The sequence below is a fragment of the Neoarthrinium moseri genome, assembly GCF_022829205.1.
Source record: "Neoarthrinium moseri strain CBS 164.80 chromosome Unknown scaffold154_Wmoseri_CBS_16480, whole genome shotgun sequence".
Taxonomy (NCBI): Eukaryota; Fungi; Ascomycota; class Sordariomycetes; order Amphisphaeriales; family Apiosporaceae; genus Neoarthrinium; species Neoarthrinium moseri.
Window position 1 is genome coordinate 2,079 of NW_026055268.1, and position 15,961 is coordinate 18,039.

Here is a 15,961-nt window from a genome sequence, read left to right on the forward strand (position 1 = left end):
TTGGCTCAGCCCCGGATAATAGACATAGAAAACCATTGATAGCTCGAGGGTATCGACGGACCGAGTGGTCCTGAGTTAGTCTGCAGTCCTAGTCAGCTCCACATTTCATTGCAGATCTCTCGCTAGTCGCTTAAGTCCTAGACTGCCGCATGGGAAGCGGGTACCTTGCACTAAACACGGCCAGCACGCTGAGTGCTAGAAGGGCGCCACGGCGCTGGACGGCACGCCTTCGCCTGGTCAACCTTCTGCAATCAGCCATGTATGGCTTTTGATGTGTCCGACTCCGGCCACGTGAGGACGCCAAAGCCTTATGCAGTGGCACTCGTATTCAGGCATTGAGCGTTGCTGGCTTTCTGCAGCTCAGCGGTGGGTGTAGCTCAAAAAAGCAATACCAGGAATCTCTGGGACTTGGCTGGTCTCGTCAGCTCATAGCCTCGTGCAGACAGATGCAAGAATGCAGAATGGATCGCTGCGGTCACTCGGTGCGGGTGACCTCACAGCAAGCTCTTGTTGTAAAAGAAAATAAAGAATAAATCCAACCCAGATATCTAGCAACCGTGACTGGAATGCGCTTGGAAGGGTCACCAAATTCTACAACTTTCTCCCGGTCTTGGCACAGCCCATGGCTTGATAACCGACGAGAGGCACCCTGGAAGTTGGCCAACCTGAGAAATATTACAACCGGAAGATACGACCTCAGCCGCCGACCCACCCCAAGAGACTGAGTTCAGAGTTTGTTGGCTCGTCGCCATATTCGGCCTAGGAACATGGATTCATCTTGCATGCTGCAGTGCCTATACGAGCACACAGACCGCACATTGGTTGAAATCAGGTGCATCCGATGGACAGCGACAAATCTGCAAGGAGTCCACATCCAACTGCAGGCCATTATTGCTAGACAACATCATACTAGACCTGCATCTTGTCAATGGACCTATCCAATATCTCAGCCGCAGGAGGTATCAATGCTTTTCCCGTAGCACGCTCTACCGAATATTCCGTACATGTCTCTGTTTGACTATAAAGCGGCTCGATATCTTCGACTTTGGCTACAGTTTAACTGCCACCTCAACAACCTTCGCTTGACCTACACTCCCCTTTATAATTCCTGATCCGTATAATTGATCATTATGCGCCCACTCATCTTTCTCGGAGCAGCAGGCCTCGCGGCTGGCTCTCCAGCAGCCGCTCCCCAAGTTGTCAACTTTGACATCATCAATGCTGCTCCTGACCCTAGTATCACCGGCCCTCCTCTGTTCATTGGGACTCAGACCGGAGTCTACAATGCTACCGCTGCCGTAGCCAGCGCCACTGCAGCCGTAATCGGCGTTGCTACAGCCGCGGCCAACGCCGCCGAGAGGAGAGACCTTGAGGAGCGCACTTTCTGCTTCTTGGGATGGGGCCCTGCCTGCTCCAAGAACTATGGGAATCCTGTCATCTCGGCGCCCGCCCGACCGACCTCAACCCCGTGTACCACCACCACCACCACGAGCAGGCCGGTTACTACCAGCGGCCCGGTTGTAACCACCGCTCCTCCCACTACAAGCAACGGTGTTCCTTCAACATGCACACCTGTGAGCTGGACGAACACATTTGTTTTCACCTCTGATCAAGCTTGTCCAACCCCATACGAGATCGGCACCTTCTGTGGCTTTGTCGGTACTCCCAGCGTTCCGCCTTATGTATTTTCTCGCAGTCTAGTAAAGTGGAGACAGTTCTGATGAGCTGGAAGCGGCATTTCAACCAGACCTTCTATAAAGCACATTCAACACAAGAATTGATAACTAACTTGTATAGAAGATTTTGAAACCCGAATAGCTAACATATCTGTTCTCTGCAGATCAACCCCGAGGATCCTTGTGCTCCCCAGCCAGATGGTAAGGCACCTATGAGACTCAATTTGACAGTTTACCGCATTAGCTAATTCAATTGCTAGGTTTCGGGCCCAAAACCACTCCTGACACGGCGGATGCTTTCGAAAAGAACGAGGTCTACCACAGGATGGCCCAGAGCGCTGGCAGCCCTAAGGGCTACACTCAAACCTTCAAGGACCTCAACGCCGCCGTCAACGCCAACAGCTACATGGGCCTCTACACGCTGCAGAGCTACGACGTACAGACCTGTGCCGACAAGTGCGACAGCACCGACCTCTGCACTGCATTCAACCTGTACATTGAGCGTGACCCGGAATGGAACCCTGAAAGGTGTTCTTGCACCGGCGAGGATGTTTCCTCCATCGCCAACTATAAATGCACCCTCTGGGGCTCAGGTGTCCAACCCGGGGCCGCCGTAAATTTCGGCCAGACCCGTGACGGATTCGACGTTGTCATTACCGGCTCCAACGGCTATGAGAAGACCAACACCACCACCCCAGCCACCCCCAGCGGTTGGACAAAACCACAACAATGCTTGGGTGCTCACGACCACCCTAAAACCTGCATTGGTGAGAAGATGTTCAAGGGCGTCTTCGACGTCAATGTCTGTGCTACCTACGCTGCTGCGCAGAACTCCGCAAACGTCAACTCTGGTTTCTTCTCCAAGTTCATGAGCGCCTTCGGCTATAATCCAAGCAAGTGCATATTCTTCAACGCCTTCATGCTGACGGAGGACGGTGTTGCCAAGGGTACCTACTGCAAGCTATTTGCCCAGCAGTACGATGCCTCCTTCGGCACTCAGGTGCCTGGCTGGAACAACGGCCATTTCTACGGTGTCGAGAGTTCATGGAGCTATTGCAGTGCCTAGTTTTCCTACATCTGAATGCCCCTATCCGAATTTCAATAGAAGAAACACCACCAATGGCTTAAATCAGGTCTTTTATAAGTAAACTAAATAGACTTCAATATACAACTGTACAACTAAGCTAACTTATTAGTATTTCTTGCAAGCGTCACCGCTTAAGTCTAGTTTTGCTGCCTCTATCTAGAAGCTTGCATATAGTTCAGGTATCTGTCGTGGTAAGGTCCACTTAAACTGGACAGAAGACGCGGCGACTATCCACAGTAGCCTGCATATGCACGGTTGTAGGTATTAGCTACGCGTGATAGAACGATGCTTCGGTCTCGGTATTGGATTCCTGAATGGGAGATCAGAACCAAGAGTAGCCTAGACAAGAAAATTATCATGTATGTAGCCGTGGGGTGGATCATTACAGCCTGCGTAATGGGCGAGCTGCACTATCCGCCCTTAATGACCTGAAAGTTGCTATAACAGTAGTTATGCATGTTGTAACACCAGCCGAAGTTCAGTTGTGAAATCTTTACCACGTTTAGATTAAGACCACATCTGCGGGCCTTTTAATCGGAGAAAGAAAAAAAACAAAAAAGGGAGATTTTCGATATTATATTTATATTATAAAAATCTTTATTTTTAAACTCGAGTTTAAATTTTAACAAACCCCATTCCCACCCTATGTCACTATGCCCTAACATTTACGAGTACCTTAATGTTCTTATCTTTCTCATGCATGAGCGCTAGAAAGCCGTCCTCAACCACCCGGTCGAGGGTGATTGTCTTCGTGATCATGCCTTCCACATTTAATAATCCACCCTCCAGAGCCGTAATAACATTCTGGAAATCCACCGTGGTGTAGCTCAGGGCTAGAAAGTTAGTAAAAATTGGTTCGACATGGAAGCAATACCAAGGAACCTCACCTGCAGAAAGTCTCTTTTCCCCAAACATAAGGTTGTTAACCTCAATGGGAACCGGCTCTTCCCAGAGAGCGACATTAATAATCAGACCTTTCTTCCTGACAGCTAGACAGGCAGCGTTAATGCTAGCAGCGACTCCAGCGCAATCAAGCGCTATATCTGGCCCCTGGCCGTTGCAGAGATGCTTGCACTTGGAGACCACATCTTCCGTCTGAGGGTCAATGACGGTGGTGGCTCCAGATTGCCGGGCAAAATCCTTCCGACTTTCCGCTATTTCGACCACAATTATCTGCCCAGCTTTTCGAGCCTTGAGACACTGGACCACAGCCAGGCCGATTGGACCTGCACCCATAACCAGAGCACTGTCTCCCGGCGTGATGATAGCTTGGTCAACAGCATGCCAGGCCACAGCAAGTGGCTCTACGAGTGCTAGGGTGGGAATCACTTAGCACATAACGTCGTGACTGTGAAAGACCGCCCTCGCGCAATGAACTCACCTCCTATATCGGACGGGATTGAGTCTGGTAGCTTGAACACGTACCGCGCATCCACGCACACATAATCCGAAAGACCACCGCCCCAGCCTGTCAGGCCAACAAAACCAAAAAGATCACAACAGTTGGTCAACCCTTGCCCACAGGGTGGGCATTTTTCGCAGCAAATGGTGGGCTGTACAGCCACTCTGTGCCCAATCGCAAGTCCGTTCCGCACTTCTGATCCGACTTGTACGACATCGCCGGAAAACTCGTGACCTAGGGTTACGGGCCATGTCTCGCCTGTTATCGGATGAGGCGTGTCCTTGAAAGGTATTGCCGTCGGCGACAAATACGCGTGAAGGTCCGAGCCACATATTCCGCAGAACGAGGGTCGGACTTTGACTTGATGCGGAAGACAATCCGGTTCGTGCACATCGTAATCCAAACGGAGGTCCTGGGGGCCATAATACCGGAGTGCTCGCATGATTCTGTCGATGTGGTTTATCAGGAGCTTTGCCAGAGTTGCGTCTTAGTGCATGAACCTGAGCTTTGCAACTTAATTTCACGTATACAAGAAGAGACTCGTTTGAATTCAAACAGTTCAAGTCGTGTGTTGAATGAGTGCAACATTCCATCCACCCTAAGGACAAACACACCGGGCGTCGTACTCATATGTATCGGGGCGGAGATCCATACCCAGTAGGGAGCTTGTCCTGCGAATACCCCCGCATTGAAGCGGCAACCCACCTGCAAATATGGCCAAATCACCTCGGTCATTGTTGATATTGCCGAATGTTTGCAGCAAATTGCCTGGAATAGAGCTCCCGGAATCAAACTGCTCTTGGTGACCAAATGTAGTGAGCTAGCTGTAGCCTGCATGCCGACCTGGTGTAGCATGATCATTGCAACTCCGCCTGCGACGAGTCGCGCAGAGATGGAGACACAGACAGACTGACAAAGAGACAAACAGCCAAACAGACAAGCAGACATACAGAGAGACAGAGACTAACCTACTGTTATATTGAATGATAATGAATAGAGCTCGTTGTCTCGTTGGGCTACGGCCGACGTCCATAATGGAAATAGCCGGAGCATTGTGCAAGCATGGGCTCCCAGAGGCGACTACGCCCCTACTGCCATATTGCTGGCACGTGAAGTCGTTGCAAATTTGCCTATACACATTCAAATTTTCATGCCCCCATTTTCTATGTTCAGCTATAATGGCCGCTTGCAGTCTATCAAATCCTCATACAGTAAGGTAGCATATCTGTCACCCTTTGTAACAGGTGGCTACATCTTCCAGCACGAGGCAGGATAAATGTTTATTCTACGTTCCTCTCTTTCTTGATACTCCTCTGAAGTGGAGCTTTTACTCTCCTCGCTACCATCGAAGCTCGTTTATGAGATATTGAATCATCTGGCCCGTGTTATACACTCGCTTTGGCAAGGCGACCGGGCGAAGCTTGCTAACAACCGGCTTTTATAAGGCGAAACGGGTGGTGCTCCAACCTACTGACCAACGCACACTCGCAATGAGTGCATTCCTTCATGACAAATGTATGTTCAAAGAAGACGCAAATCCAAGGGCATACCAACGATGTCGAGAAGAAGGAAGCTGTGGAATGCCAACATGATCAGTGAGTAGTTGTAATTCAAACATTCAAGTACGCGAATCTGCATACTACCACTGACATCCATGTGCGTCATGAAGTAGCGTACCTCGCCTCGAAATCGAATATGAAGCGATGTATATTAGTATAGATAGGTTGCTCTGCAAATTTAACCCTCACAGAGGGGATGTGACAAATGGTGGCTAACGTTAGGTATGCGATGGTCTAATTTTGGTGCCCACATAACGAAGGAGCCGTCGCTGGCGCAGATTGCTGCCCCGCTCTTGAACAGACAAGCCCCCAGCCCTGTCCTGCGTCCTGGTCCAGCCTCCAGTGCTCTCTCTTGAGATGCGCCCAATCGGTTTGTCGTGTTGGCAGAGACATGGCGAAGTGAGTGTGGCATGCATGACCTGCAGGGCAGCACAGGACAGAACCAGGACTCGGAATTCGGCACCATGGGGCAGTGCGCATCTTGTAGAAAACCCGTAGAGTCGGAGTAGCCCGTATACACTTGGGCGGTTGCTGCAGTGTCCTGGCAAGCCTGGTCCAGAAGTACAGCAATCTGGGTCACATGGGGATGAAAAGGTGACGATGGGTTGACCAAAGGGTCCGACCCTTTGGGAGTTGGTACCTTTTATGAAGTGCTGCTGGCTCGAGGCTTACATAGTAGATTGGGCTCTGGGCCTTGAGCTGCCGCCTCCGGTCCCGCCGCCCAGGCTTGCCAGTCGATTGATTCAAGGAGGTAGAGGTTCCACTTTCCATCTCAACGTCTTGCTTCTGCTACGGCTGAGAGGCTGAAGGGAAGGAAAAGAGAGAGAAAGAGGGAAGACACAATGAGAAGACGAGACAGACCGCCGCCGACCTGGCGTTACTTGACCGACTGGAGACACCCGGGACAGACACGAGGATAACTTGACCAGACTGCCAGACAGACAGCCACGGCCAGGCAGCCCTGGCAGAGCAGAACAGACAAGGAGACGCGGACCAGCAGCTGGGCTTGATCGAACGCACTTCTGCCTCTCTTTGGGGGTCTTCTTTGGGGAGGGAGGAATTTGTCGCTGCGCCGTACTGAACTGTTGTTGTCTGTAGTCGTTGCTGCAATCCGCGCACCGCATCCATCCCATCCCATCCACGCCCATCCACGCCCATCCACGCCCATGCCCATATCCACAACCACCAACACACACCCCTATCGGCCTGAAGTTAGAAGCTCCAGGCCGCTGTGCACTCTAAAAGTTACCTCTACCTCTGCCTCTTACCTCCAAAGTCAGCCAACTGCCTGTCCGACTCTCTGACTTTCCGACTCTCTGCCCTCCAACGCGTACCTCTCTTTGCCTCTACCACACCACACCCTGGTCCTGGCTTTTGCCTTCCCGTCCCGCCTCGTGCTTCCCAGGAGATTTTTCTTCTTCTTCCTCTTGGGCTTCTGTTGCATCCCGCACCCGACACGGTGCAGCAATTGAGACATTTCGCCTGTCCTCTCCTCTCGACTGGGCGTATCGCATCGGGAACCTGTTGGCGCCCCCCCCCTTCTTCCGCCGGAGCCCAGAGACACGCCGAACTCGAGTTCGAGTCGCCCCTGGCCACACGTGCCACATTGCGATTCCGTATCCCACCGCCGCGCGCCAATCGTCAGGACACCTTTTTTTCCCAACCGATCTGCAGAACGCACCCCTATCCCATCCCCCTTCGCACCCCCCCTCGACCCGACCCGACTGCGAACGACCACGGCACACCACAATTCGATCTGACCGACCATGTCGTCAGGCCTGACGAGACGCCGTGGAGCCGGGGGCGGAGCCGGCACCGAGGAGGGCAACGGTCCCTCGAGGTCCGCCTCGGCAACCAACGTGCGCGACAGCGGCCCCGAGACCAGCTACGAGGCGAGCGAGAACGGCCACAAGATCGCCTTCGACCCGCGCGACATCAGCGAGAGCGCCGAGAGGAGCAAGCAGCCGAAGCTGACCTTGATGGAGGAGGTGATATTGCTGGGGCTGAAGGACAAGCAGGTACTACTCCTACTACTCCGTACACCACAACCACTCCGTACACCATCCCACCACACCCATAACCAACACCCGCCATCCGTGGCGCACTCCCTCCGCTCCGGCGCGCCCAGCCTTGCCGTACTGACGACGCAACCCCACAGGGCTACCTCTCGTTCTGGAACGACAACATCAGCTATGCGCTCCGTGGCTGCATCGTCATTGAGCTGGCCTTCCGCGGCCGCATCAGCATGCAGAAGGACCCTTCCAGGCGGCGCTTTCCCCTGGCCGACCGCGTCATCGAGGTCATCGACGACACACTGACCGGCGAGGTGCTGCTGGACGAGGCATTGAAGCTGATGAAGGCCAGCGAGAAGATGAGCGTCAGCTCGTGGATCGACCTCATGAGCGGTACGTGCCCCCCTTCCCTTCCCCGACCTGCCAGTACATATACATGTGTGCGGGCGTCTCTGTTCATGTGTTATGTATGTGTGTGCTAATGCTGCATCCCCGTACCAGGCGAGACCTGGAACCTGATGAAGATCGGCTACCAGCTGAAGCAGGTGCGCGAGCGGCTTTGCAAGGGCCTCGTCGACAAGGGCATCCTCCGCACCGAGAAGCGCAACTTCCTCCTCTTCGACATGGCCACACACCCCGTCGCCGACGGCGGCGCCAAGGAGGAGATCCGCCGGCGCGTTAGGAACGTGCTCACCCAACGCACCGTCGTGCTGCCCGGCTCCCAGTTCCTGCCCGAGAACCTCGAGTTCCGCTACGTCCGCACCATCGCCATGGTCTGCGCCGCCTACGCCGCTAACGTCCTCGAGAACGCGCTGTCCACCCTCGGCCACGAGGCGCGCGAGCGTGCCTTTACCCAGACGGACGAGATCCTGGCCGAGTACAGCCAGTGGCCGTTTGGAAAGAAGGTTGGCAGCCAGGGCATTGGCGCCAACATCCCGCAGGCCATCAACGAGGTTTGTTGACATTCTACTAGCGCGCCGAGGACAGAAGGCATGTGTACTGACACGTCTACGACAGGAGATGTCCAAGGGCAAGGACAAGGAGTTACAACTCGAGGTCGTCGCCGCTTGCCTGAGCGTCTTCACCCGCCTCGACTCTCTCCTCTAATGTAATTGACATGTACTCTCTCCGCCACGCAGAGGACCAGCCCGATGCAGTTTTCACCAACCCTTTACGTCCTCCTCGTTTAGAACGACCTCTCCTCCTTTCCGTACCCACGAACCACTCCAACAACCAAACAACCTCGTATGAACGACCCCGAACCTAGATAGAAAAAGTTGTGGACGCGCTGGCCAGGTGAGGAAGGAAGCACCAGTGTGCATGTCAGCGGTGACAGGCAATCCTCATTGATATGAGGGAGGGAAGCCCTCCCCCAGGGGGAACGGAATAGCGTCCGATGCCAAGGGGCATTGAGAAAATGCCAGACTGATAATTGCGCTGGCGGCTTACTGATTCCGGAGGAACGGGCAATGGACGGGCTTGTCTAGTCCACTCGATGCCCATGGAGCGGAGCGCAAAAAGGGATTCACACGTCTGGTCCGGCCAGGCCGGGCAAGAAGTGGCCTGGTTGCCGGCGCGATGGACGTCATTTCTTCGGTCGTGTTGTAATAGTCTAAAATCATTGCAAATTTCTTCTTTCACCTTTTTCTCCTCAAGCCTCACCCATTCATGAGGTTACGATTTCCGAATAGACGGCGGTAGCCAATCCAATCCAATCCAATAAAAAAAAAATAAAAAAAATAAAAAAAGGATTTCAAACTTGATAGACGAGGTCCGGAAGTAAAAGACAGTCGACAGACGAAATCTGCGCGACGAATGGTTGACACTGGTTTGTGGGATTCAAGTTGGGGGTATTATTTCAACTGCTTTTTCTCACACGTAGCTTTCCTTCTTCACGGCCTGGCCCCATCCGCCCTTCTCGAACAGCCAGATAGCCTCGACGGCGAACGCATGCGCGCTCCTGTGTCCACGGCCGCCCAGCGGAGTAACCTCGTCGCCGTCCTTCTGCGATGCATCCCCAGCGGCGGCGGCACTGTCCTCGTCTGTGGGACCGGCCTCCTCCCACAGGCTCTCCATGATCTTGTCCTCGACGACGGCGCTCCAGACGCCGTCGGCCACGGCATCGCCCCTGCGCCCAAAGTTGCCGCGCCCCAGCCGGTACAGGATGCGGCCCAGCGTCTGGAACGCGATGCAGCGCTGGCCGGGGACGGCGCTGCGGGCCAGGCGGCCGAGCTCCCGGACCGTGTAGCCGGCGGCCTCCGGGGCCTCGCCGTGGTGGTGCAGCCCCCGGTTGACGGGGACGGCGCGGGCGATGCGGGGCGGCAGAAGCGCGCCGCGGAAGTCGAAGCGCAGCTGCGACACGGGGATCGAGGCCTGGGCCGGGTGGTAGGGCGAATCCTGGTCGGCGGGCGAGTTGGGCGTCGGGAGCGGCGCCATCCAGGCGAGCTTGGACGGGTCGGCCGCCAGCGACGGGAAGTACTTCTTGTGCAGCGCGTCGAGGAAGTCCGGGTCGGCCGGGTCCAGGTCCGGCGGTGCGGGCGCCTGGGGCCAGTGCGGTTTGGCGGCCAGGAGGTCGTCCTGGTCGTGATCGTGGTCGTGGGGTATAGTCGGGGCTTCTTGGTCGCCGGCGTCGAGTGGGGGTTCCGTCCGTGATGTTGGAGTCTCAGGTTGCCTCTGTGGTGCTGCCGCCGAGGACGACTGGGCATCCTCATCTGCCGCATCTTCGAAATGTACCTTCTTGTACCCGCTGGATGATTTGGAAGCCTTCGATTCCGTGGTATCTTGGAATTGGATGGCGGGCGGGGGCTTCGCTGATCCGCCGTCTTGGTCGAACGGCGACGGCCCGGTCCTTTCTTCCAGGTTTGCCCGCTTGAGGAGCATCTCCAGGACCTTGGGATCCAGGTCGCCAAACAGCTCCTGCCTTGCCTCCTCGATCTCGGCGGTCGACATGGAGGCTAGCCTCTGGCTGTTCTCGCGGTCGATACGCTGCTTCTCCGTCATGGCGGGGGGGTTCTGTGCTACCTGGGCCTGGGCCGGTGCTGCTGCTGTCGCTGTCGCTGCCGCCAAAAATGGGGCCCCATGCTGTTGATCGGAGGACGAGAAGGGTGCGTGCGGCTTCTTTTCCCTTTCCTTGTCGTTGGAGGCCCTGTCCTGGCGCTGCTGCTTGAAGGCGGATATGCGGGTGCGCTTCTTGTGCTCGGGGAAGCCGGTGGTCGAGGAGTTCGGCTGGGGGAAGCTGGGTGCCTGGGGCGAGTTCGTCTCCTTCTCCTTGACGTCGAAGACCAGCAGCTGCGACGCCATGGCTGCCGTGTGAATCTGTGTCCTTTGTCCCGGACGGCTACAAGTGCTCGGGGAGAGGATATTCTGGGGAACGGGGGCGGCAAATCGAAGTCAAAGTAAGTGATGGCCGCCGGACGTTGGACCAGCCGGCCCCGGCCTCTTGCGCCTGAAATCCAGCTCCATGTTCACGGCCGGAACTTTTTTTTAAAGTGGTACATTGGCCGTGCTACAGGGGACCCCCCACCTCAACCGTCCATCTCCAGGTGTCCAAACTTTGGCCCCACGCTCTGAGGTATCTAGGTACTTCACTAGGTACCTAATTTACTTTATCTGTGAGGTACTGTGGCGCCCCCATGCGGAGTCTGTGCCGTATCCCGATCCATCAACACTGCAAACTTACCTTGGGGTAGTACTATACTTCGCAGGTGACATGAAACCCAGGTTCACATTGAATGTAGCCATTGGCAGTATGTAACAAGATGGATATCGTGATCGCGAGCAAGTATTCAGGGTCATCTACGTCTGCCCCTACCAGTTGAATGACCAAGGCAAAACCGATTGGCCAGGGCAAGATACCCAGTCAATCTAGCATCTGGTACGAAACAGTCAGGTCAGAGCTGCACCATCATGCGTGTGGCGATTGGCGGAGACTCAGTCACCGAAAACTGTTCCAAGTGGTGTCGGGAGCCGATATTGCGTCGGTTACAATCACGGCAGAGGGCATCCTTCTCTATACCGATGATGGCCCCTCCATCCGACGAGCCCCAAGACAATATACTGGCCTGGTGGAGGGCCGTTGTTGTCATGGCTGTGGTGAGACTCACCGCTCTCACGAGTGCCACGCTCAGGAGAACCTCTATTGCTGCCGCTTACTGGAATGCGAAGAGACCTTGCTTCCTCGCATTCACCCTAGTGACCCAGTAGGGTTATGGCATACGTTACCAAAGTAGACGGCGGCCAGAGAGAGTTATACCTGGTTCATTTTCTCCTACAGTCTTCTAGAGAATCCAAAACAACATCCAGATCAGGGAGGATGAGGAAGAGGGGAGGGAGATGACGGCGGACAGCCACAAGAACCGTGCTGGTGAAAACCTCGCCTTCTACGAGGAGGCCGCGCCTGAGCATCTCCGTGTCTTTGCTTACGGCGTTGGATGTCCGCTGCCGTCTGGGGAAGGTGGGTGTGGGCAATGAAGCGGACAAGGGGGATGAAGCAGAACATGGAAACCGTGGCTCGGTTTCCAAACTCCTCTGTCATCCTAGTACATTGTTTGCATCCACCGATGGCCTGACTGACTAACAAGTGCGCCATTGAAACGAAAAGTGAGACGAAAGTCAGCACCGGACTTTCCCTTCCAACGAGCTTCGCAGACGAAGGATCCTTCACAGTGAAAGCGTTGCCTCACATACACACGCCCAGTCCCTGATCTCTGGTACCCACGTCAATTGGGACGATCTCTGACATAGTCTGGCCGACAGCCTGATACTCAACCAGGCGGAGCAATGCCTCGTGCCTGGTTTCCTCCGGCCGCTGCACGAAAGCGAGGTGTTGGCTCAGTCGAACGAGAAACTCGCCATCAGTGATTTCGGTACACTCCCTTGCCTTCCCCCTGAACTTTGCGATGCGGAGTATATCCAGAGCCTGACGGTCTTGCCCATGGTCTTGCCCATGGTCTTCGAAAGGTTCGGTAGGGGAGTTGGATGTAGCAATATTTTCCAGGAGGTTCAGAATCAACGAGGCAGCTGTAGCCGCTTCGTGAGACAGGGCGGTAAATGCCAAAGCAGGCAAGCATCCGGCTATGAAGCGAGTGAATTTCATCTTGGCAGACTCTCTGGCTGAGCGGACAGTATTTCGGTATGTATCCCTTGGTCCAAGTGAAGATAAAGACATTCTCCAAGACCGAGACCAATCCTGGCCACGGATGCAGGGGATGTTACGGTCTTAAATATCGACAAAATAAGTTTATATGCTCAATTAGTGGTTGGGAAATACTCGCTCTTGACAGTGAACCTATGACACATGAACTTTCGCATTCTGAGCTGATTTTCTACATTACGGCACTCATGGCACTTTCATGCTGATGACCGATGCTTGATAAGAGCGATGACGGCGCTATCTCAAAAGAATGGATAGTGGCACTCGTTTTTTGCTATCATATGACAGCACCACGAAGTGCGAAGCTGCGTCAGCAACCGAGACAGAAGTGGTCGAAAGCCATGACACCCATGAATGAACCATTTCGGGCACTGGGATTAGAGTACTGCAGAGAATGCCCAGGCGGGGCTGGCGCGGGGTGCACGGGCCAAGGGTCTCCAAATTCGTGGCCAGTTCCGGGCCGGGGTTTTGACGGCGCTGTCGGCACGCTGCGGGCGGGACATGGTGGGCCGGCTACGTAACTCAGCAGAACCGATCGGGCTGGTGACCGAACAGCTTCAACGAGCAGGCATCTGCTTGACATTCTCACGAAGCCTTTCATCGACGCACTGGCGTATTGAACAACGGCGGCCAGCCAACGCATCTCCCAGCGCGGTGATCAGCCACGTCGTGCGTCGCGTAGCTGTACAGTGCCCGAAAATACCACCCGAGAGCTGATCGCATTAGCGTCGATCTATTCGGTACGTACAGTTCCAGGGTGCGCGCCTACGCACCAATCAGCTCCAGCTTGCCCAGATTGGAGGGCATCAAATTGGTTGCCAAACGTGTCACGAACTCCGCGGGCTACCATTGTTTTCCTTACTCATCCAGTACCATGCACGCAGGAGAAGGAGACCGCAGCGACCGAGTAGTATGCCCGGGTGCTTTCAACATTACCGGTCTTGAGACATGCGACCGAGTCTCCTGATTGCCGGATGAGCCACTAATTACCATGATCAGCCGGCTGCTGTTGCCACCCAAGCGCAAGCTACGCCACTGCTCCAGGTATGAACCGAGGCCAGGTAGCACAATGTGTGGCAGATGGTGGCCTCCTGGTCGATGTGACAAGCACCAAGACTAAGCTTCCATCCATAGCGCATAGCACCTGCAATAAGCTACTTGGACTAGGTGATGAGCAAGGGTGCTTCATGTCATCAATCGCCATCGGACGAACCCATGTTTATCGCGGCCAAAGAGATGGGGAGGGAGAAAAAAAAAAAGGCCATAACCAAAGCGCATCGCATTCAATTGCAAATGGACAATTGTCGTCCAAACAAGGACGGCATCGCGGTTTGGTGATTAAGAGTTGGACCGGAGTTGGCTCGTCCTACCCCAAGCCGACCGACCCCCTGTCCAGCTCGCGGCTATTCGTGCATCGAACGGGGCTGAACTCTAACTCAAGTTAAAGAAGCGCTCTGGCGCCAGGCGGGCACAAGTGCATACCGGGCTGCAGGGAGGGAGGAGCCCTGGCTTACTGCGGTACGCTCATTTGGGCCTAGGCGTGGGGAAAGCTCCCAAAGTGGGATCCAGCATTCCCAGGGGTGCCACAGGGGCTCTCTTTGTCCGCTTGGCCATGGGCATTCGCCAGGCTCTGCCGCTAGTATGTCCTATCAGAGTTGCACAAGCCCAGTTGTCGCGACCTCAATCTGATACTGTGCAGCGCTCCGAGACTCTTCTCCCCCTTTGGCGCCAACGACGCTGGCTCAGGCTCAGGCTCAGGCTCAGGCTCAGGCTCCTGACTTGAGATTTACTAACTAGCGCACTCCCTCCCCAACTTACTGTGGCAGAGTTACAGTCACTGTATCCGACGCATACACAGACAAGAGCTGCCTGGCTGGCTGTTGAGGCAGGTGGGCCAGTTTCCAGCTGGTTTCCCCTTTGGGACTTTGGGTGCTTTGGATGGGCAAGTGCCTTTTTGGGCTGACGGGCCCCGTCACGATGAATTGGTTACCTGCTGCTGCTGCTGCTGCTGCTGCTGCTGCTGCAGGACAGACCGAAACCCCTGGCGCGCCTTTCCACGGTCATATGCCAGCTCTGAGCCTCTCTTTGCCTGCGGTGCCTGCCCCAACCCACCCAACCCGACCCAGGCAATCGTTGATTGACTTGCAACCTGAGGTTGGTTTGACTTGACAGTCCGAGCCGACCAACAGGGGGGGGGTTGAAGTGTCATCGACGGCAACTCGCTCCCCCCGGTTCGGTCTCCTTGGCCCTTTGGGTGCGGTTAGTTTGGTGCCTTTGTGCCTCGCTGCTTGCCAGTCTCGTTTCGTCTCGTCTCGTCGTGTCGTGTCAGCTCGACTCTCTCTTTGTCTCTTCATGTGCTCTCTGACTCTCTCTGGTCTCTCACCGTTTCTCTCTCTCTTGCCTTTGACTCTGGCTCGTGGTCCGTGGTTCGTGGCCCCATGCAGTCACTCACTCCCTCAACCCCCCCCTTCGCTTTCCCCCTTCCCATGATCCATCCATACCATGAGGTTCCTGGGGCCATCGTGTCTGTCTGGTGTTCGATGTTTCCCGTTTCCCGTTTCCCCCATCCCCATGCCCGTCCCATCCCATCGCATCAATCCCCCCTTGGTCATTCCCCCCAGCCTAGTCCGATCTCTAATTCGTTTTTAATAATAAAATTTCCCACGCAACTCTGGACAATTGCCAGACGGTGGTCAGGGCCCCGTTTTTTCCCTCGCCTTGCAACATTTTGACTCTCGCCTGCGTTCGCAATTAACTGGTTTCCAAAACGTAGCCATCCCCAATCCCCAACCCGCAACGCAAATCCCAACTCTCTCTCTCCCCTTCTCACCACCAACCACCACCCAAATCCATGGTGTTGCCGACTTCATCCATCAATCCGCACCTGTCGCCCGCGTCTATCTATTGATTTTTGCGCGCCGTTTTGGACGCACGATTGCGCTGCATCCATCGCACCGGCTTTGAGGCGGCCCGGCACGCGATTTGCATCGGTTTTCGAGGCCCAAAGGCGCGACGGACGTCTTGTGCACCCGCTCGCCGTCCCGCGACGTGAGGATATTCTGACTTTCCAGCC

The 15,961-nt window shown here is 55.0% G+C and overlaps 5 protein-coding genes across 5 annotated transcripts; 2 read left to right on the forward strand and 3 right to left on the reverse strand.

Annotated features, from left to right (window-relative positions):
* Positions 1–1,130: 1,130 nt before the first annotated feature.
* JN550_013868 (uncharacterized protein) lies at positions 1,131–2,742 on the forward strand (the record flags this gene model as incomplete). The annotated part of the gene is made up of 3 exons (XM_049312503.1): positions 1,131–1,682; positions 1,841–1,877; positions 1,937–2,742. The coding sequence occupies 3 exons, from the start codon at positions 1,131–1,133 to the stop codon at positions 2,740–2,742; spliced, it is 1,395 nt and encodes a 464-aa protein (XP_049164159.1).
* A 672-nt stretch (positions 2,743–3,414) lies between these two features.
* JN550_013869 (uncharacterized protein) lies at positions 3,415–4,607 on the reverse strand (the record flags this gene model as incomplete). Its single annotated transcript, XM_049312504.1, has 3 exons — positions 3,415–3,596; positions 3,651–4,076; positions 4,145–4,607. The coding sequence occupies 3 exons, from the start codon at positions 4,605–4,607 to the stop codon at positions 3,415–3,417; spliced, it is 1,071 nt and encodes a 356-aa protein (XP_049164160.1).
* A 2,883-nt stretch (positions 4,608–7,490) lies between these two features.
* JN550_013870 (uncharacterized protein) lies at positions 7,491–8,843 on the forward strand (the record flags this gene model as incomplete). The annotated part of the gene is made up of 4 exons (XM_049312505.1): positions 7,491–7,742; positions 7,883–8,129; positions 8,238–8,689; positions 8,754–8,843. The coding sequence occupies 4 exons, from the start codon at positions 7,491–7,493 to the stop codon at positions 8,841–8,843; spliced, it is 1,041 nt and encodes a 346-aa protein (XP_049164161.1).
* A 765-nt stretch (positions 8,844–9,608) lies between these two features.
* Positions 9,609–11,036, reverse strand: JN550_013871 (uncharacterized protein; the record flags this gene model as incomplete). Its single annotated transcript, XM_049312506.1, has 1 exon — positions 9,609–11,036. The coding sequence occupies one exon, from the start codon at positions 11,034–11,036 to the stop codon at positions 9,609–9,611; it is 1,428 nt and encodes a 475-aa protein (XP_049164162.1).
* Positions 11,037–12,414: 1,378 nt separating this feature from the next.
* Positions 12,415–12,831, reverse strand: JN550_013872 (uncharacterized protein; the record flags this gene model as incomplete). Its single annotated transcript, XM_049312508.1, has 1 exon — positions 12,415–12,831. One exon carries the CDS (start codon positions 12,829–12,831, stop codon positions 12,415–12,417), a length of 417 nt encoding a protein of 138 aa, XP_049164163.1.
* Positions 12,832–15,961: the final 3,130 nt, after the last annotated feature.